General features: G+C 39.7%; 1 protein-coding gene across 2 annotated transcripts in view; it reads right to left on the reverse strand.

Moving 5' to 3' along the window:
- Window positions 1-1648: 1648 nt before the first annotated feature.
- Window positions 1649-16432, reverse strand: part of grid1a (glutamate receptor, ionotropic, delta 1a) — a 327001-nt gene continuing 312217 nt past the window's right edge. Inside the window, exons 13-17 of one of the 2 annotated variants that reach the window (XM_037781636.1) lie at window positions 13176-13371; window positions 10611-10777; window positions 7637-7877; window positions 3645-3783; window positions 1649-2581 (exon numbers count right to left, since the gene is read on the reverse strand). In XM_037781636.1, coding sequence (XP_037637564.1) covers window positions 2169-2581; window positions 3645-3783; window positions 7637-7877; window positions 10611-10777; window positions 13176-13371 — 1156 coding nt within the window. In that variant the 3' untranslated portion in view covers window positions 1649-2168. The remainder of the gene's footprint in view (window positions 2582-3644; window positions 3784-7636; window positions 7878-10610; window positions 10778-13175; window positions 13372-16432) is intronic. The other variant, XM_037781637.1, reaches the window with a different exon arrangement.

Consider the following 16432-nt stretch of genomic DNA (forward strand, 5'->3'; position numbering starts at 1 on the left):
CTTTTGAGTATTCCATTAAATTAAGAAGTCTGTTAATTTATGCATTCACACATCGGCAGTGTTTTCTTTTGCCAGCTGTCCTTCCTGCATTTGGCAGCTTCAACTGTGTTTCTTTTAGTCTGGATTATGTTTATGTTTATTATGTTTAACTTCTTCATATTTGTCTGATATTATAGTTTGCTCTTCCTTTGTAAAATGTGCTGTTCTGCTGACAGTAAACTTGTCCATGTTTGTGATTGGTCAGATGCTGCAAACACCGCCCCTTTTATGCTCATTGTCAGATTGAGAAACGCTGGGTTGATTTACAGAGTTGATAACCACCATCGTAGGAGCACTTAGCAGGAATGTGGTTGTTCGGGTTAGTGAATGTTGAGCTCGCTTCGTAGTACAAACCTCTGGACTGGAGTTAAAGCTGAATGGTTGGTTGAACGTCTGGTTAGATGTCATTGGCTTTTATAGATATGCTTAGTTTAACTATATGGGATTTAGACTATTCATTTATTGAGGACTATGATTACAGTAAATTAAGCTCAGTAAGAGATTCACAATGCTGGTTATTCGATAAATTAAGTTTATTGTCCAACCCTAAGACTGGATCCAGACCAACTTGAGCTTTCGGTCTGAATCCCCAATATGGCCTCCTACACAAACACCATTACTCTGGCCAGCTACACATGGCCAGCCCAGCGGAGTCTGCTTGGCTAACGTTTGCTTTCCCAACTGCCATGTCCATGTGGGCCCCTCATGCTACGGCTGGCACTGGTGTCCAGTTTGTTCATATAGGCCCCATGAGTGTCTGCTTGGACTGGTGGTGGTGTGACGGTGGCTCCAATGTGAGCAATTATCCTTGATCCCCACATAGCTGTTTTTTTTCTTCCTTTTACAGTATTTGTGGGCTGATAGTTGTGCCAGGATGGACCACAAATGAGGCCCTTAGCGGCAAACCTGGGCATGAAGTGAGATTATCAGTTGGTATTAAATAGATTAAACGTGGGTATAATGGACAATATTATTGTTTTTGGGGCATTATTCGGCTTTCCCAATCCCAGTTCTTGGCAGGAACTGGTAAGTATTTAAAACTAGTTAGATATATGGATAAACAAATGGCAGGTCTGATGAATCCTTTCTTGGCAAAAATATGTATACGGCTCAACATTTTTTGTTTTTATCAAAAACACATTGTTTTAAACTGATACCTAAAGGTGTTGTTTCGTACCGCAAGAACAGTCATTTACAGTAAACCGTGCTTATTACAAGGAGAAATCCTTGTAGTAAGCACGGTTCAGAAAAAAAAATCAATAGGGGAGATGGAAAAAATGCAATGAGCTGCTGATAATGGAAAAAAAACATGATTATCATACAGTTGTTGAATTGCAAACAGTATTTTGCAATTCCAATTCTAACTGTTTTTTCCTAATATTTAAAACATCAACTCAGCAGTTCAGACTTTTTTTTTAATGAAGGAAAAAAAAGAAAAATAATGAGACCCTATTTATTGTACAGGAAAATGTGTGATAAACATTTCTGGCTTTCATTTCCTTCCTATTATACTCTAAAAACCATTTTATCAGCGATCCCAGAGTCACCGATACACACTGGCAGCATGGCACAGATATTCTAAATATGTTTAAAAGCACACGTCTCAATGTTTTTGTATAATAGTTTTTATTATTTTCATATGAAACAAATCAATTCTTCCAATGTCTTTTGAAGTGTGAAATGTCTTTTTTAGCATGAATTCTCACAGTACATTCAGTTAATGTTGATCTGAAAGAAAACATCTTTAAACTTGGCACTTAGAAAACAACCACAAAGAATTGTCACCTTTATTGATTTAGAACAAAATTTACAAAGCCATTCAAACAGTCATTTTTTTTTTTTTTAATACTTTTGTGTTTTTTAAACTCAACTGTTGAGAATATTCAAAATACTCTTTTTAATGTTGCTTCTCTCTCTCTTTGTACTTACAAATATGTACATTAAAGTCTCAGTGTCTTGTCGCGTGTCGTCCCACTGACTCGTCATCACTGGTAATAAAAACCCTTTTTTAGTGTTTTATTTATATCTCGTCACGCGGTTAGCACTCTTGTTTAGCTCTCCGCTATCTGTTTGAGCTTGAGTGTCTGTGAGTGTTTCGGTGTGCTCAGATGGATGTCCCGTGGCTGGGCTCACTGGCTTCTGGGATGGGTCCTCCTGGCACTGGTTGGTAGGACATTGGCATGGGTGTCTTGACTGGGCTCTGCCGGAAGAGCCCCCCATTGGGCGCCCTGTGTTTGCAGCGGATAGAGGGCATGGTGGCACTGCTGAGGGGCAGGGGCAAGGTCCTGCCGGTGGCTGCGCCCAGTATCCTTCCTGATCTGTGACCCTCCTGGAGGAAGGTGGTCACAGAGAGCCGCGGCGGCCCCCGATGGGCTGGGTAGTCCCGAGCAGACAAGGCCTCCAGGGACTGGCTGGGCTGCATGCTGCCAATGTCCAGGGCAGAGATCTCGATAGACTGGCCTGGCAGCTGCTTGTGGGCCAAGTCTTCGTCCAGGAGGCTGTTCAAACGATGGTGGACCTGTTCCAGGTTCACCTCTTTGTCCTAAAGATAGATAGATGGAAAGAAAGAAAAGGCAGAGCCACAGAGTGTGTGTGGAATAAAAAGGGGCCAGGAGAAAGGATGGAGGTTTTAATGGAAGGGGAGAGCATGAATGTAATTAAAGAGGAGTGTGATAAAGAATGAAAGTGAAAATGAATGTGCAGTGAAAGGGTTTAGGAGGTTATAGGAAAGAATGGGACGGGGATAGAGAGTGAATGAAGACAGAAAAAAGACAGGTTATAAGGGTTGTTTCTTCATCACCATCATGACCAGTTTACATGCAATGCAGTCTACTCTTATTATTATTATTATTATTCAGTTCACATGAGTTTGAAGGGTGCTGAAATAACACACTGGTTAATTCCAGCTTTATTCAGGAAACCAAAATATATAATAATATACTGGAATTTTTCAAGCAGCCAACATCAAGAGAGACATTACCTTAGAACACTAAATCTTAAATATTGGGTCATAAAAGGTAATGTCTCTACTTCTGAAATGAACTTAAACGGAGATGTCTCTTCATGAAGAAGTGTTTAAATTTTCTCTCCAATTAGGTGACCACACATCAGCATGTGGGCGACTCTTGCATGAAGAGCATCTGCTGTTAACAAGACAGGCTCCAATGGACGCACAGATCCAATGAATCAGACTTTGTGAGACAATCAAATCTAAATTAAGACAAAGTAGTAAATGTCGCTAGATCAAAATAGTCTAAATCATATTTTAAAATATTCCTATTTTTTCAAAAACATACATCAATGAGGTAACACAGATATGGGAGAGGGGAGGGAGAAGCCAAATACAGAGCACATGATTGTTTATCAGACACATTTTGGCGACACCCTGCCCTCCACACAGAAATATTTGATTCTATCATCATGCACCCATTTAAGTCGAGCCACACTGAAGACAGACAAAACAAAAAAATAACAGGAGAGACCATGGGGTGAGATGACAAATGAAGCAAACTACAATCTACCCAATCTGCCCGGCCCCATGCCCCGCCCCTTTGCCCTGACACAGCCAATGGGCATCCAGTACAGTACGCCAGGCCTCTCCTGACCTGCGTCAAGAGCCTCAGCCTCCTCCCAGTCTCTCTCTCTGTCTGTCCATATGTGTCGCCTCCCTTCTGATGAAGCGCTTGTTAAGTCATTATATGTCAATGGACCAGAAACCCTTTCCAGACCGTAATCCTTAGTCACCTGCTGAAGATCATAGACAACGATACATTACCAAAACGGTCCCGTGAATCCGGACATTGACATATAATTGCAATTAATTACTATTTGGGTAATAAAAGGAATAGTTTGACATTTTGGGGAATACTCTTATTTGCTTTCTTTCTGAGAATTAGATGAGATTATACATACCACTCTTGTGTCTGTGCGTTAAGTATAGAGCTGTGAGATGAGAGGGGCGACTTCAGGCACACCTGGTTCTAGTTTGATCCTTTTCTTCAGAGACATTGGGCCTCATGCAGCAACATTCTCTTAAGTTTCTCTTATATTTTTTTCTTAATTTTCAGTTAAGAGAAAAACTAAGAGAAGTCAACTCCAGATGCACCATCCAAATCTGCTCTTACCGAGGTGTGCTGAATGATGAATCCCACTTGATCTTCAATTGGAGGCGTGTTGCATATTGTTTATTATTAGCATAGGTAACGCCCCCTAAACACTACATAAGGGCAGGTATTGGCAAAGGCAACGCCCCCTAAACACTAAGGGAAGGTATTAGCATAGGTAATGCCCCCTAAACACTACATTACGACAGGTATTAGCTTAGGCAACGCCCCCTATATGCATTGAAACAGACATAGGTCTATATCACTACTGTTACTGGTACTGTTAAATAAACCTAAACAATGTAAACATGTGATTTTCCAGAGGGTCAGTACTGGTGTTTACAGGAAATTCAAAAAGCATCTAAAAGCAGTGTGTTGGCCACGCAATATCATTAAAGGGTTTTTATAGTATAAATAGTAATTGGGATTAAAGGTCCAATAGTACTTATTTAACCCACAAATGTTATAGTCCAATCATTATAATTACTCTAAATATAATAATCAAAATTTAATGATATGATATTCATATGTTTTTTTTTAATGTTCCTCAAATTTAAAACTTTTGTTTCTTTACATTGGACAAACAATTTTGGACTTTAATGTTTTTGTCGAATTGGTAAGAGTGCTCTCGACCGCTCGTAAAATGTTCTCTTACAGAGAAGAACAAAAATAAGAAAACATCAGTGAATCCCAGAAATCAATGGGTACTGACAAAACGAGAACAAATCATAGATTCGAACAAAAGTAAGAGAACATTTTGTTCGTATGTCGCTTCCTGCATGAGGCCCAATGTAAGGCAACTGACTTCCTTGGCTAACCATCTCCTGGCTGTAGCTTCTTATTTAACAGACAGATGTGAGAGTGGTATCAATCACCTCATCTAACTCTCAACAAGAAAACAGATAAGGCTATTACCCAAAAAGTCAAACTGTTCCTTTAAATGGTTGATGTGTACAGGTTTGCAGTAGGTTCTGTTTGAAATGGCTGTCATAATGTCCACATACTGTATGTTTGTGCCGTCATGGTGCCAGCGATGCTTAGAACAATTTAAAGTGAAACTCCACCCAAATCTGATCAATATTAAGCACTCGCTCTGCGCAGGCTTGAAAGGTAGCTGTGAAAAGTTTGTAGTGTGAAGAACAGCTGCTGTGGTCGGCTTGAATTCATTACTGTTAAGCAATGATGAATGAATGTCCAACTCTAACTGTGAAAATTGAAAGCTATTCAATTAAACGAGGGTATAAAACTGAGAAAAGCAGCAAATTCTAACATTTTAAAAAGCTTAAACCAGATAATTCTTGCTCTATAAATGACTTAAATTTGTATTCTATTTTAGGGCTGCAACTAATGATCATTTTATTTTATTAATGATTAATCTGTCACAAACAAGGGATTATAAAAATTGTTGCCAAATAATTTTTTCTGTCAAGCAACTAATCAGTTACTCTTTTTTTAATTTAATAATCGATTGATATCTTCTTTATTACTGAGAATGCAGATGGACAACAGGGTATTGAAGCTGAAGTCGGTAACTTTGAGCAAATATTATAAAAAAAGTTATTTTTATTAAACGGTGACTATATCCTGATAGATGAGACAGATAGTCTGTGAAAAATCATATTCCTCTGTGTCCTGTGCTCCTAAAGGCATTTGTAAGATTTCACAGCGCCGAAGGAAAAGGAAAACAACCAATCGGAGCCGAGCAGTCTCTACAGCAGCTGTCAATCACTGCTCGCAAAACTCGCAAACTCCGATCAAACTGTCAAACTAGGCAGCGCTGATCAAATATGAATCTAGATTCTGTTACTTTATGCTTATTCTTCGCCTCAAATGTTTTCAGAAACATCTTGGAGTGTACCGTTTACTTGTAAAATGAGAAACTTGCTCCGGCTGGTTTTGGCTCGACTATTTCAATATGGTGGCCGGGTCACAATTCACAGCTAAACAGTACACTAAAATATGCTTCTGAAAACATTTGAGGAGAGAAATAGGCGGTAACAGAATATTGATTCATATATGATAAGCGCTGCCTAGTTTGACAGTTTGGGCAGCTGTCAATCACTCCTCGCGAAACTTGCAAACTCCTATCAGAGACAGCTCGGCCCTAATTGGTTGTTTTTGTTTGGGCATGGTGGAATCTTGCAAATGCCATTAGGAGCACTAGGAGGAAGTACAGGAACATTACTTTTTTTTTCACAGATTATCTGTCTCTTGCACTACTGTCAGGATATAGTGACAGTTTTTATCATATTTGCTCAAAGTTACCGACTGCAGCTTTAAGGGTTTTGACAAATTTCTATGCAGATTCTGATACTTTTTTTCTGGTTTGAAAACCTGCCACCATGTAGAAAACTACAAACTTTTTACGATCGCATTTCCATCCCACAGGGATGTGAGTGTTTGATGCTAAAAAGATACATTTTGGGTGGAAAATCGCTTCGAGACATGTCAACAAACATAATAATAGCGGAGCACACAACAATGATTATACTCAAACAAAACATCGAACACATCCTATGTGCTATAAATAAAGAGACGGTGATGTTTTATCTGTTGTGAATCTCACATGACAGCAGTATGTGGTTATTATGACAGCAGCTACACACAAAGACTGAAATAGAAATCAACAACAGTAAGTCAAACTCTCATATGCACCAAAAAAACAGCATGGGTGGAGTTTGATTTACTGGGTGTATTTTCAGGACAGGACTGGGTCTTTGATGGGTGTCCTAAGCCAGTGGTTCTTATTGGATTGTTGGACTGTCAAGTCAAACAGGCAGGTCAAGGCTCAGATTCTTTACTATCTGCTTTTGCTCACACTTTAGTTTAGGGATCCATGTCAAGCCTTAGTTGTCTGGACGCCTCATGCAGAGGGGCTGCCCAGTCGACAGTAGCGAGATGAAGTCTGAGCTCTAAAGCATTAAGACTTGAATGGATTAGCTAAAGAGAGCTATTGTACAACTGAAGCACTTATTGACTCAGAAGTACAATTTCAGTATGTGGTTTTGAATTTGCAATTCAACATTATATTTACTGTTATGCGGTTTTCTCACATGAGCACCAGAGACTGTGATTGTCTGTTCAGGCCAAAGGTTTGGCAATTAATCTGTTTTTCTGTGTCAGTATGAGAGAATCGCAGTGAGTGTGTTTGAGAGAGAAGCCTCAGAAGTCCCTAACAAAGCACCCCAACCTCTCTCCCAACATGAGAAGGAATGAGTAGATTGATCACATGATGTCTGGACTATCATCAGGGGGCACACCTATTATAACTGGGTGTACTGCAGCTCTACTAAATCGGGGCTGGCGTCAGCGCCTGCTGGATCCATAAAGTAGAGTGTGGCAGTGGCATCTCTGGGCAGGACCGGGGGGCCCGGGGGTCTGGGTCTCGACCGGGGCCTTGGTGGGGCAGGGGGACCCGTGGTGGCCACCATGGCCCGGTTCTGGGTTAGCAGGCTCGGGACTGGGCCCTGGCCCGACGAGATGTCAGTGGTCACCTCTTTGGGCTGCTCTCTCCGGCAGTGGTTGCTGTTCCACCAGGTCTCCAGTGCGGCCACCAGGAGGGCCAGCAGCAACCCGGCAGCCAGGATGCAGAAGACGCCGGCAAAGCTGTGGAGACGCAGCGCCCGTCCCTCCGGCTGGGCGTCTGCGTGGCTCTGCAGGTCGCAGCGGCCTTTCGTCGGCCACCATTTCTGCTTCAGGATGTCAAGGTCACCTTTTTCCTGAAGCTCCAATATCCTGTGGACAAGAAGTAGTTCTTTCACACAAGTAGGTGCAAAGTTTCATGTAAAAACATCACAAGACGAGGCTTGTCGCGGTGGTCGGTGTTACCGGTGTTACACAGTGCATCCATACGGAGTCTCAGCTCAGAGTAGCAGGTGTCATATTTCACACACAAGGGACGAGAGAGAGTTGGCAGACCGAGAGATGGCAGAGGATTTGGTGTCGAAGCGAGAAGCAAACGCGCCTATTTGGCAATATTTCAGATTTTTAACCCAGTGCTATAAGGAAACCGTAATGTTAATGAGGCAGCGTTAATCGCCGCAAGGAGGACAGAGCGGTCACAGCTGGTGTGCCCGGCGCTAGGTAGACCCCTGCAGCCCCTCAGCAAAAGCTCTACCAGAGAGGCCAAGTTTGTTAACCGGTGGGAAAATTTCCTCACCGTCACATCCCTCATCCTATATTAAATTATTTTATTACACGGCTTGGTTGAACACTCAATTCTGAACTCAATTCTGATTGGTCAATCACAGTGTTCTACGGTCTGTTATTTCTTTATAGCAGACCGTTGCTACAGGCGCAGTTCTGATGTCAGACTCAGGAGGACTGTTTTTGTGTAAAATTATTGCTTTCATAAGTAAGTAGCCATGTAATAAGCGGGATAATGTACAGCTAGCGGGGTCATTGTTGTGAAATAAACCCCTTCAGGGCGATGCAAGACCCCTTCGCTTCATGTCGGGGTCCACCACCGCATTGCCCTGTTGGGGTTTATTTCACAACAATGACCGGCTCACTGTACATTATCCCTTACATAGCATTCATTCAGAAATGTTGAATGCTGGCTAATCAAATGACAGAGTCATTGGAGTAGAATAGAAATTAAAAATAATTTTCATAGTGAAACATGAAGGAAAATTAGGAAAGCAATATAACTGCTCTGAACGACTACAATTACATGAAAATACTGTGTAGCTGCTAATGTACTGCATTAGCATTGATTGTTAGCTCACTAAAGACCCATAGTGGGTATAAAGCTATTAAACGCTGCAGTTTGCACGGCAGCAGATTGTAAGATGTGTGATACTGACTCATTGTTGCAACAATTTCCAAATGCTAACAGACCAGTTCTCTGTTAACAAGGCAAAGAAAAACAATCCCATTAATTGGTTTCATATCAAATTGTATAAGCGTGGAAACAGAGATGATCAAATACTGCAGCTCATTAGTTAGCGTACAGAGAGGAATGGATGGATGCTGGGGAGGAGAATGATCTGTCACTGAATCTGTCCCATCGGAGCAGTTAGCTTTCGGCATAATCATTATTCAACCTCTTCAACAGTCACTGGCACATGTGTGTTTGTGCACAAGCCTGCACAGTCACCATTTCTGTCCTGCAAGTCATGTATTTAAGCTCTTTCTCCGAGGCAGTGTTGCTAGTTTACAGGGTGATCAATCGTCCAATTCCCATCAGATTGTGTTTGTCCTGAATTTATATATTTAGTATTTTGCTGGCATGATTTGAAATTGACTTCTATCAATCTTGTAAAACTGCACTGAAAATGTATAGAGCAGCATATTTCTTTCTTGTGTCTGGGGAAAAAACAGATTAACCAAAAACAATGGACTGAAAAAATGAAATATGTACTTTTCAGTCTGCGTCTTCAAGAGAAACTGTGACTATAAATGTTCAAGTTCCATTGCACTGTACCTAGACATCAGTCAACATTAACAAACCAACTTCCTGGTTTAACTTTGACCTACCTTACTTGCCGTAGTTGTGTGTGCTAAAGGTTTTCCGGTGTTATAGAGTGCTACAGGAATGTGTCCAAAACCCAGAAATGAGTTTGCATTTTAGCACTTCCAGTTCCCTCGTTTGGAAGTCAATGGGTTTTTTGAATGTGTTTTTAGTTAGATGCCTGAAATCAGGTCTGTGGTTAACACAAGCTTAATAGATTTTAAAGTTTTGTTCTATGAATTAAAATACGTCTGTAAATACCCTTGCTATTTTAAGTTGCTAACAAGTGGCTAAACGAGATTATAATACCTCATCACAGCGACTCGTCCGCCTTTACAGCGTTGTTGTGTATGCTTATGCAACCGTGGTGTAGTTTGTTTATAGCCTGACGTTAGCGTTTCACTTCTGGTGATTGCATTTATGCTTAAAAAATTATAAAAGTGTTGTTCATTTGTGAAGATTATCATACTGAACAAAACGTGTAAGCATCATAAATGTTTGTTTGCCACAGAGCTTATTTTCTGCAATAATCCAAAACCCAATGGAAAAATCCCATTGGCTTTTTGTCGAGGGAACCAGGGCGATGCTAACTTCCTGGTTGGTCTACAAAAATACGTCATCCCTAGAGCACTCTATAAGGGATTATTATCGCTCACTTTTGGTTTTTACCTCCAAATAAAGTTGTTTGATGACCTGGCTGAAGTGTCGGCTCGTGATCGTCTGACCACTTGTATTTCATGCCCAGTTGGACCTATTTTTAGGGATGTGTCTGTGTTTCCAAATCTCAGCAATAATTTTGTATGTTCAATGTTATCAAAACTGTTGGAACCGATGACCAGAACTATGATAATAAAACCCAATTTGTAATACACCGTAGCTTTCAAATAATTTACAGGTTGAATGATACCAACGTCGGGCAATATCAGCTCGTTCTACTACCGTTTGGCTAAAATTAATTCTTCGCACCTAATAAATATATCAATGCATAGGTGTAAAATATATACCAATATACGTACTTCTGAGAGAAGAGGTCTCTGTAAGGACTGCCGTGCTGCAGGGCCATGCCGTAGCCTCGGGTGCTCATGCTGTTTCCTGCTACAGTCAGTGTGCAGTCGTCATCTGTTAGAGCGGCGTACTCTACCACCGCCATGTCCCACAGAAAGGCATATGACTCTCGCTTTGCCTGGATGGTTCAACAAAAGACATACAAAGGATAAATACATGGTAGATGTGTTTATAGCTGAGTGACACTAGCTTAGCTGAGAAACCTCTATAGACACAGTAAGTATATATAGAGAGACTGAGGTTTGGAAGTCAGTTTTGAAACGTGTCCACACACGTCATTTATTTGTGCCCGTCACAGGGTCTTACAACACAATGTAGTTCAGAGAGTCCACTGGTCTAAAAGCAACCTAGCTCACATCTATCCTGGCACTGATGTACACTGTGATAAATGTAACGACCTAACCTGACGTGCCAGATGGATTATTACACTGAAACATCTGAGAAGCTGTCATTGTTGTTAGGAAAAAAGAGCAGGCACTTTCAAAAACACTTGGCAGGTTATTGGATGAACTATCCAACATTCGCTCCTTGTTGTCTCACACACACCTAAGGCACGCTTGTAGCTTCTCACAGGACGCTGATTGGTCCGTGATCTGGCTTGCCGGACACAAACGCATTACTTGAAGCCTGACGAGACGGATTTTCATGTGATATGTGATCTCGCAATTCTCGCGTGATCTCGGGACATCACAAGAATGAACGACGGTGGTTCACTTCTTACCAGGGTAGATCGCCACGGTAACTTATGCTGAAGATAAGAGATCAACTCGTATAAAAGCACCGCCTACTGACCAATCAGAGCTCGATGTGCTGATCGTATGATATTACGCAAATAAAAAGAAGTTTAAGTCATAATCCAGGCTGAAGAGTATGTTATTGTCTCCGAAATATGCTGTATATTGGATGTATCTTTAGTTGTTTTTTGTTTTTGTTTTTTCTCTATTTATTTATTTATTCTTATTTATTATGTTATATTGATTTTTCTTTTCTTGTGGTTGTATCATTGATACTACCCTATGGTCTTTACTGGGGGTATCATTACTACCTCTGCCAAATGTCTACTTCATACTATAGAGTGCGGTCTAGACCAGCTCTATATAAAAAGCGTCTCAAGATAACTTCTGTTATGATTTGACGCTATATAAAGATAAATTGAATTGAATTGAATTGAATTCCCACAAATCCCACGAAAGTTGTGCACAGGAAGTCTTTTTCACTAGGAAAAAAAAGATGAGTAGAGCAAACACTAGAGCTAAATATTTGCACAGGAATTAACATAACCATTCTGCCCACTCAGTAATTATTAAACAGCACAACATTAGAATTCTTTACAAAGATGATGAAAATAGTTGCATCCCTATTTATTTTCCAGCTTTCCATTCCTCTGCACGTAGCATATTTTCAGAGACGCGATCATATGCTTTAGCCTTAAGCGCACACTGTGGAGAATATGTAGAACAACCACAGCTGAAAATTTGTCTGAAATCATTCTGGACTTTTCTTTTTTTTTTATACGCACTTTTCCGGCTTTCTTCCCTGTGGTGTCACTACATCCTACGTCTTCCAGAGTTAGACTGTGCTCTCAACAAATACAGCTGAGCAGCCTTTTCACCTCGTATCTCATTAGGACTGCACAGGGCTCTCAAGTTCACTCAGGTTTAATAAATAAACACATAGTGGAGAAATGACATTACCATCAAACTATAAAACTGAAGACAGAATGCGGCACATGCAATATAGTTATTGGGCTTTAAGAATCACTTTAGTAATTCAGCAACTGCGACTAAAATGGCTTCTTCTCATCAAATATGGTGGAGATGGATTTAAAACAGAGAAGAGTTGTTCAATTAATCTGTGAAATGCAAACTGGCCTGACTACACTGAATGCTCAGATAACGAAGCAGTTTAATAACAAATGCATACGTCTAGAATCTGTAATCTGTTTAATTATGGATTATTCTTTAATCTTGTGTTTGTTTGTGTGTGTGTGTTTGTTTAAAGGAAGATAGAAGAGAGAATGCATGACATTTAAATTAAATTAATCCAGCAGCACACAGAGTTTTTGAGAATAATTGAAAAACCCTGACAATTCAGTAGATTAAAAAATATCATGTTACTCACAACTAACTCACAGTTTGTTCCTACCTGGTGGTGTGACAGTCAAAAAATATATTAGATTATAATCAAGGCTGAGCTTATGTTTCGCAGTATTCATTTCTCTCTTAGCTGAAGATATAATCATATTACATTTTACATTTCTAGAGGACAAGGCAATCCGTTCATTGCCAGCCTGTTTCATGTAAAAGAATAGCTAAATGCATGCTAAATTGATTGGTTTGAACCAAAATTATGATTTAAATACCACTGACTTGATAGATTGTTTTGTTATTATTTTATCATATTGCTGTGAAAGAATATAACGTTTGCAAAGATGCCTACAGAAGTCTAACAATAGCAGCATGATTTAAAAGTGCTCTGACAACATTTAATTTAGGAATACCAAAATAAATACTCACCTTCTTGATTCCTTCTGATGGGCTGGAGACAGAGTTGTCAAAGGCGTTGTTCTTGTTGATGGTCTTCCAGAGCTCAGCGAATGTGCTGTCCTGCTCCAGAGGGTTGGTCCCTTTGGCCTGGAAATACTCGTACACCGCAGAGTCCCTCACTGTCCCGTAAACCAGGTCCACCTGCTTGGACAGGTCCTGGAACGACCTACAGTTAGGGGCACATTAGTGAATTAGTTTAGTAGGTTTGATAAAACACTGTGATTGGAAAAACAGGAAATAACAAAAAAGAATCAAACAGAAACAAACCTTTATAGGAGAACATTTACCTATCATTATATTACAATCTGTAGGAAATATGAATATAGTGGAAGTTAAAGTCCATGTATGTACATGTAGAATTACTGCCTAGCGGTTATATGCCTCTGCCAACAAGTCAAGTTGTTGCAATTTACATCCATTTCTGTCCAAAATGTCATCAGTTCATAATTTTATCCAATTAGACATGTGTGTGAAATTGGTATAATTAGCATATGGATTCTTGAATTATGGCCAAAATGTGTTTTGTGAGATCACAGTGACCTTGACTTTTGACCACCAAACTCTAATCAATTCATCCTTGAGTCAAAGTGGAGGTTTGTGCCAGATGCAATGAAATTCCTCCAGGCTTTCCTGAGATATAGTGTTCATGAGAACGGGACAGATTTGAGCTCACAGTAACCTTTACCTTTAACTGAAATAGCCATAGTATAGTATGCCATAAAACAAGTTATTAAAAAGGTCATAAAAAAATGCCAGAGGATAGTATGTTGATGAAATGCCATAACAAAAGCCATAGTATGGTATGTCATAAAAAGTCATAGTATAGTATGCCATAAAAAGTCAATACAAATGTCATAGGATAGTATAGTATTATAGCTATTATAGGATAGCTTAGAGACACCATTATTTTGAAAAGGAGACATAAACCAGTGTAGCAACATAGATTACAAATATGACTAAACAAATAACCCATCCTGACATTTTTCAAAGCTTTAGAAACAAGGTAGCTGACTTATAAAAGCCATTCCATTCTGTCATTTACAGTATATGTGCAAGGCACAGTCTACTGCAGTGCAAGATTTTACCGAGTCCATTTCACCAATGCAAGACCAGCCAATATATACCCTGGCAGTACTGATACATACAACAGATGTACATATCATAAAAAGTCACCTTTGTGCTTTCTCGTCTCGCAGGTTTCCATGGATCGGGGTTACTGCTGGATTGTGGTTGCGCCTACTGCCATTAGTCGTCATATTTCTATTATCATTACTGCTATTATTATTGCTATTATTATTAGCAGTAGTCCTATTTCTATTACTGCTATTATTATCATTCTATATAAATATATTATGTATACTGTATATGCAGTATATGTTCTTGTTGCTGTGCATCTCTCTCTCTCTCTCTCTCTCTCTCAACCCAACCAGTCGAGGGAGATGGTCTCCCACCCAGAGCCCAGTTCTGCTCAAGGTTTCTACAAAGTAAAGGGAAGTATTTTTTCTTGCCACTGTCGCCCCAGTGCCTGTTCATGAGGGAATGTTGGGTCTCTAAATTATAGAGTATGGTCTAGACCTGCTTTATATGAAAAGTGTCTTGAAAAACTTCTGTTATGATTTGATGCTATATAGGTAAATTGAATTGAAATTGAAAATTTAATTAAATGTTTTAGCCTGCAATATTTGTTGCACTTAGTGGGGTCTTACCCAAAGCAACACAATAACTTGTTGACGTGTGAAAATTTGTGAATGTTTCCTTTGTGTGTTTGTGTAAAATGATTGTCTAAACAGAAATGGAAAAATGGCCTTTTTGGCCTCCCTCTGTGCGAAATATCCCAAAAAGTGTGATTTTATGCAATGAATGAGAAAATTATCTCATTCTACTGTGAGCTAACCTCAATTCTCTTACAGAGACCGTCCAGTTTCCTCCGAAGGACAAACCGAGCCAAAATATTCAACCAGGAGACTGGGTCTGCATCAGAGAGCTGCACCAACAAATACCCTGAAACCCCGCTGTTCAACACAGAAAAACATCCACCTCCACCATGCACCAAACATCGGCAGGTCCTCTCTTCATCGCCTACGGAGCCATAGAGGTTTGCCTGCATCCCTGGGAAGTACCTCCCACCCGAAGGACAACACATGCCCCGGAGGCCCAGAAGAAGACATAGGACACCCACAACCATCCAAAGAGTAGAGGAGCGACGCAGGCCCTGGAAGCCCAGACAATGATCTAAGACACCCACAGTTGTCAGACTCACAGCCTTGTTACAGTATATACTGTAACAATTGTAACAACCACCTATGAACACGACAACAACACAACCCCAGAAAACTCGACACATCCTCCCCCTCTGGGACCCTTTGCCATTAAACTATTTATATGCCAAAATCTCATGGTATAGTATGTCGAAAAAGTCATAACATAGTTATCATATGTAGAAAACAGTCATAGTATAGTGTGTCGAAAAAATAAAGTGCTAATATATTATGTTGAAAAAATAAGTCATAGTATATTATGTCGAAATAAGTCAAAGTATAGTATATCCAAAAAAAAAGTCATAGTATAGTATGTTGAAAAAATAAAAAAGGTCATAGTACTATGTTGAAATAATTAAAAGATTCATAGTATAGTATGTCGAAAAACAAATATTTTTATTATATTATATTATATATGCCAATGTTATTGTAATTAGAGTTTGCTTCCAGTGTAATTTGAATGGCAATCTATCCAGAAGATTACACAATTCCTTGACTGGTATTAGGTTGATATGTTACATTTCTTTAGAAAATCAACATATTAGAGTAGTAGAGTAGATTGTCTTCCCTAAAAAGTGAATAGCTTATCTCAAGATAATGATGTTGGGACTAATTCAACCATTTAATTGGAAGCCTACATGTTGCAGCTGTGGTTGTAGGGGGGTGAGGGGTGGGGAAACAAGTGAGAGAAACAACTGATTAGATATTACATCTTATTCTGTAAGAATAAACTGCAAGCTTTACAGCACGGAGTAAAATATTCTGCTTTAATTTTGTCGAACAGCTTACTTTTATGTAACTACACAAGCACGATCCACCAGCTGGAGTAAATAGAATTAATAAAAGAGGTGAAAGCACATGTACTGTAAGAAAATATGAAAAACAATAGACAGATGGCACATTTTAAAAATCAAAGATCCGAGTGATAACATTGGACAAAGACTATTTGAAGTGGCTTGTCCAACGCGC

The sequence above is a fragment of the Sebastes umbrosus genome, chromosome 10 (assembly GCF_015220745.1).
Source record: "Sebastes umbrosus isolate fSebUmb1 chromosome 10, fSebUmb1.pri, whole genome shotgun sequence".
In the NCBI taxonomy this organism is placed as follows: Eukaryota; Metazoa; Chordata; class Actinopteri; order Perciformes; family Sebastidae; genus Sebastes; species Sebastes umbrosus.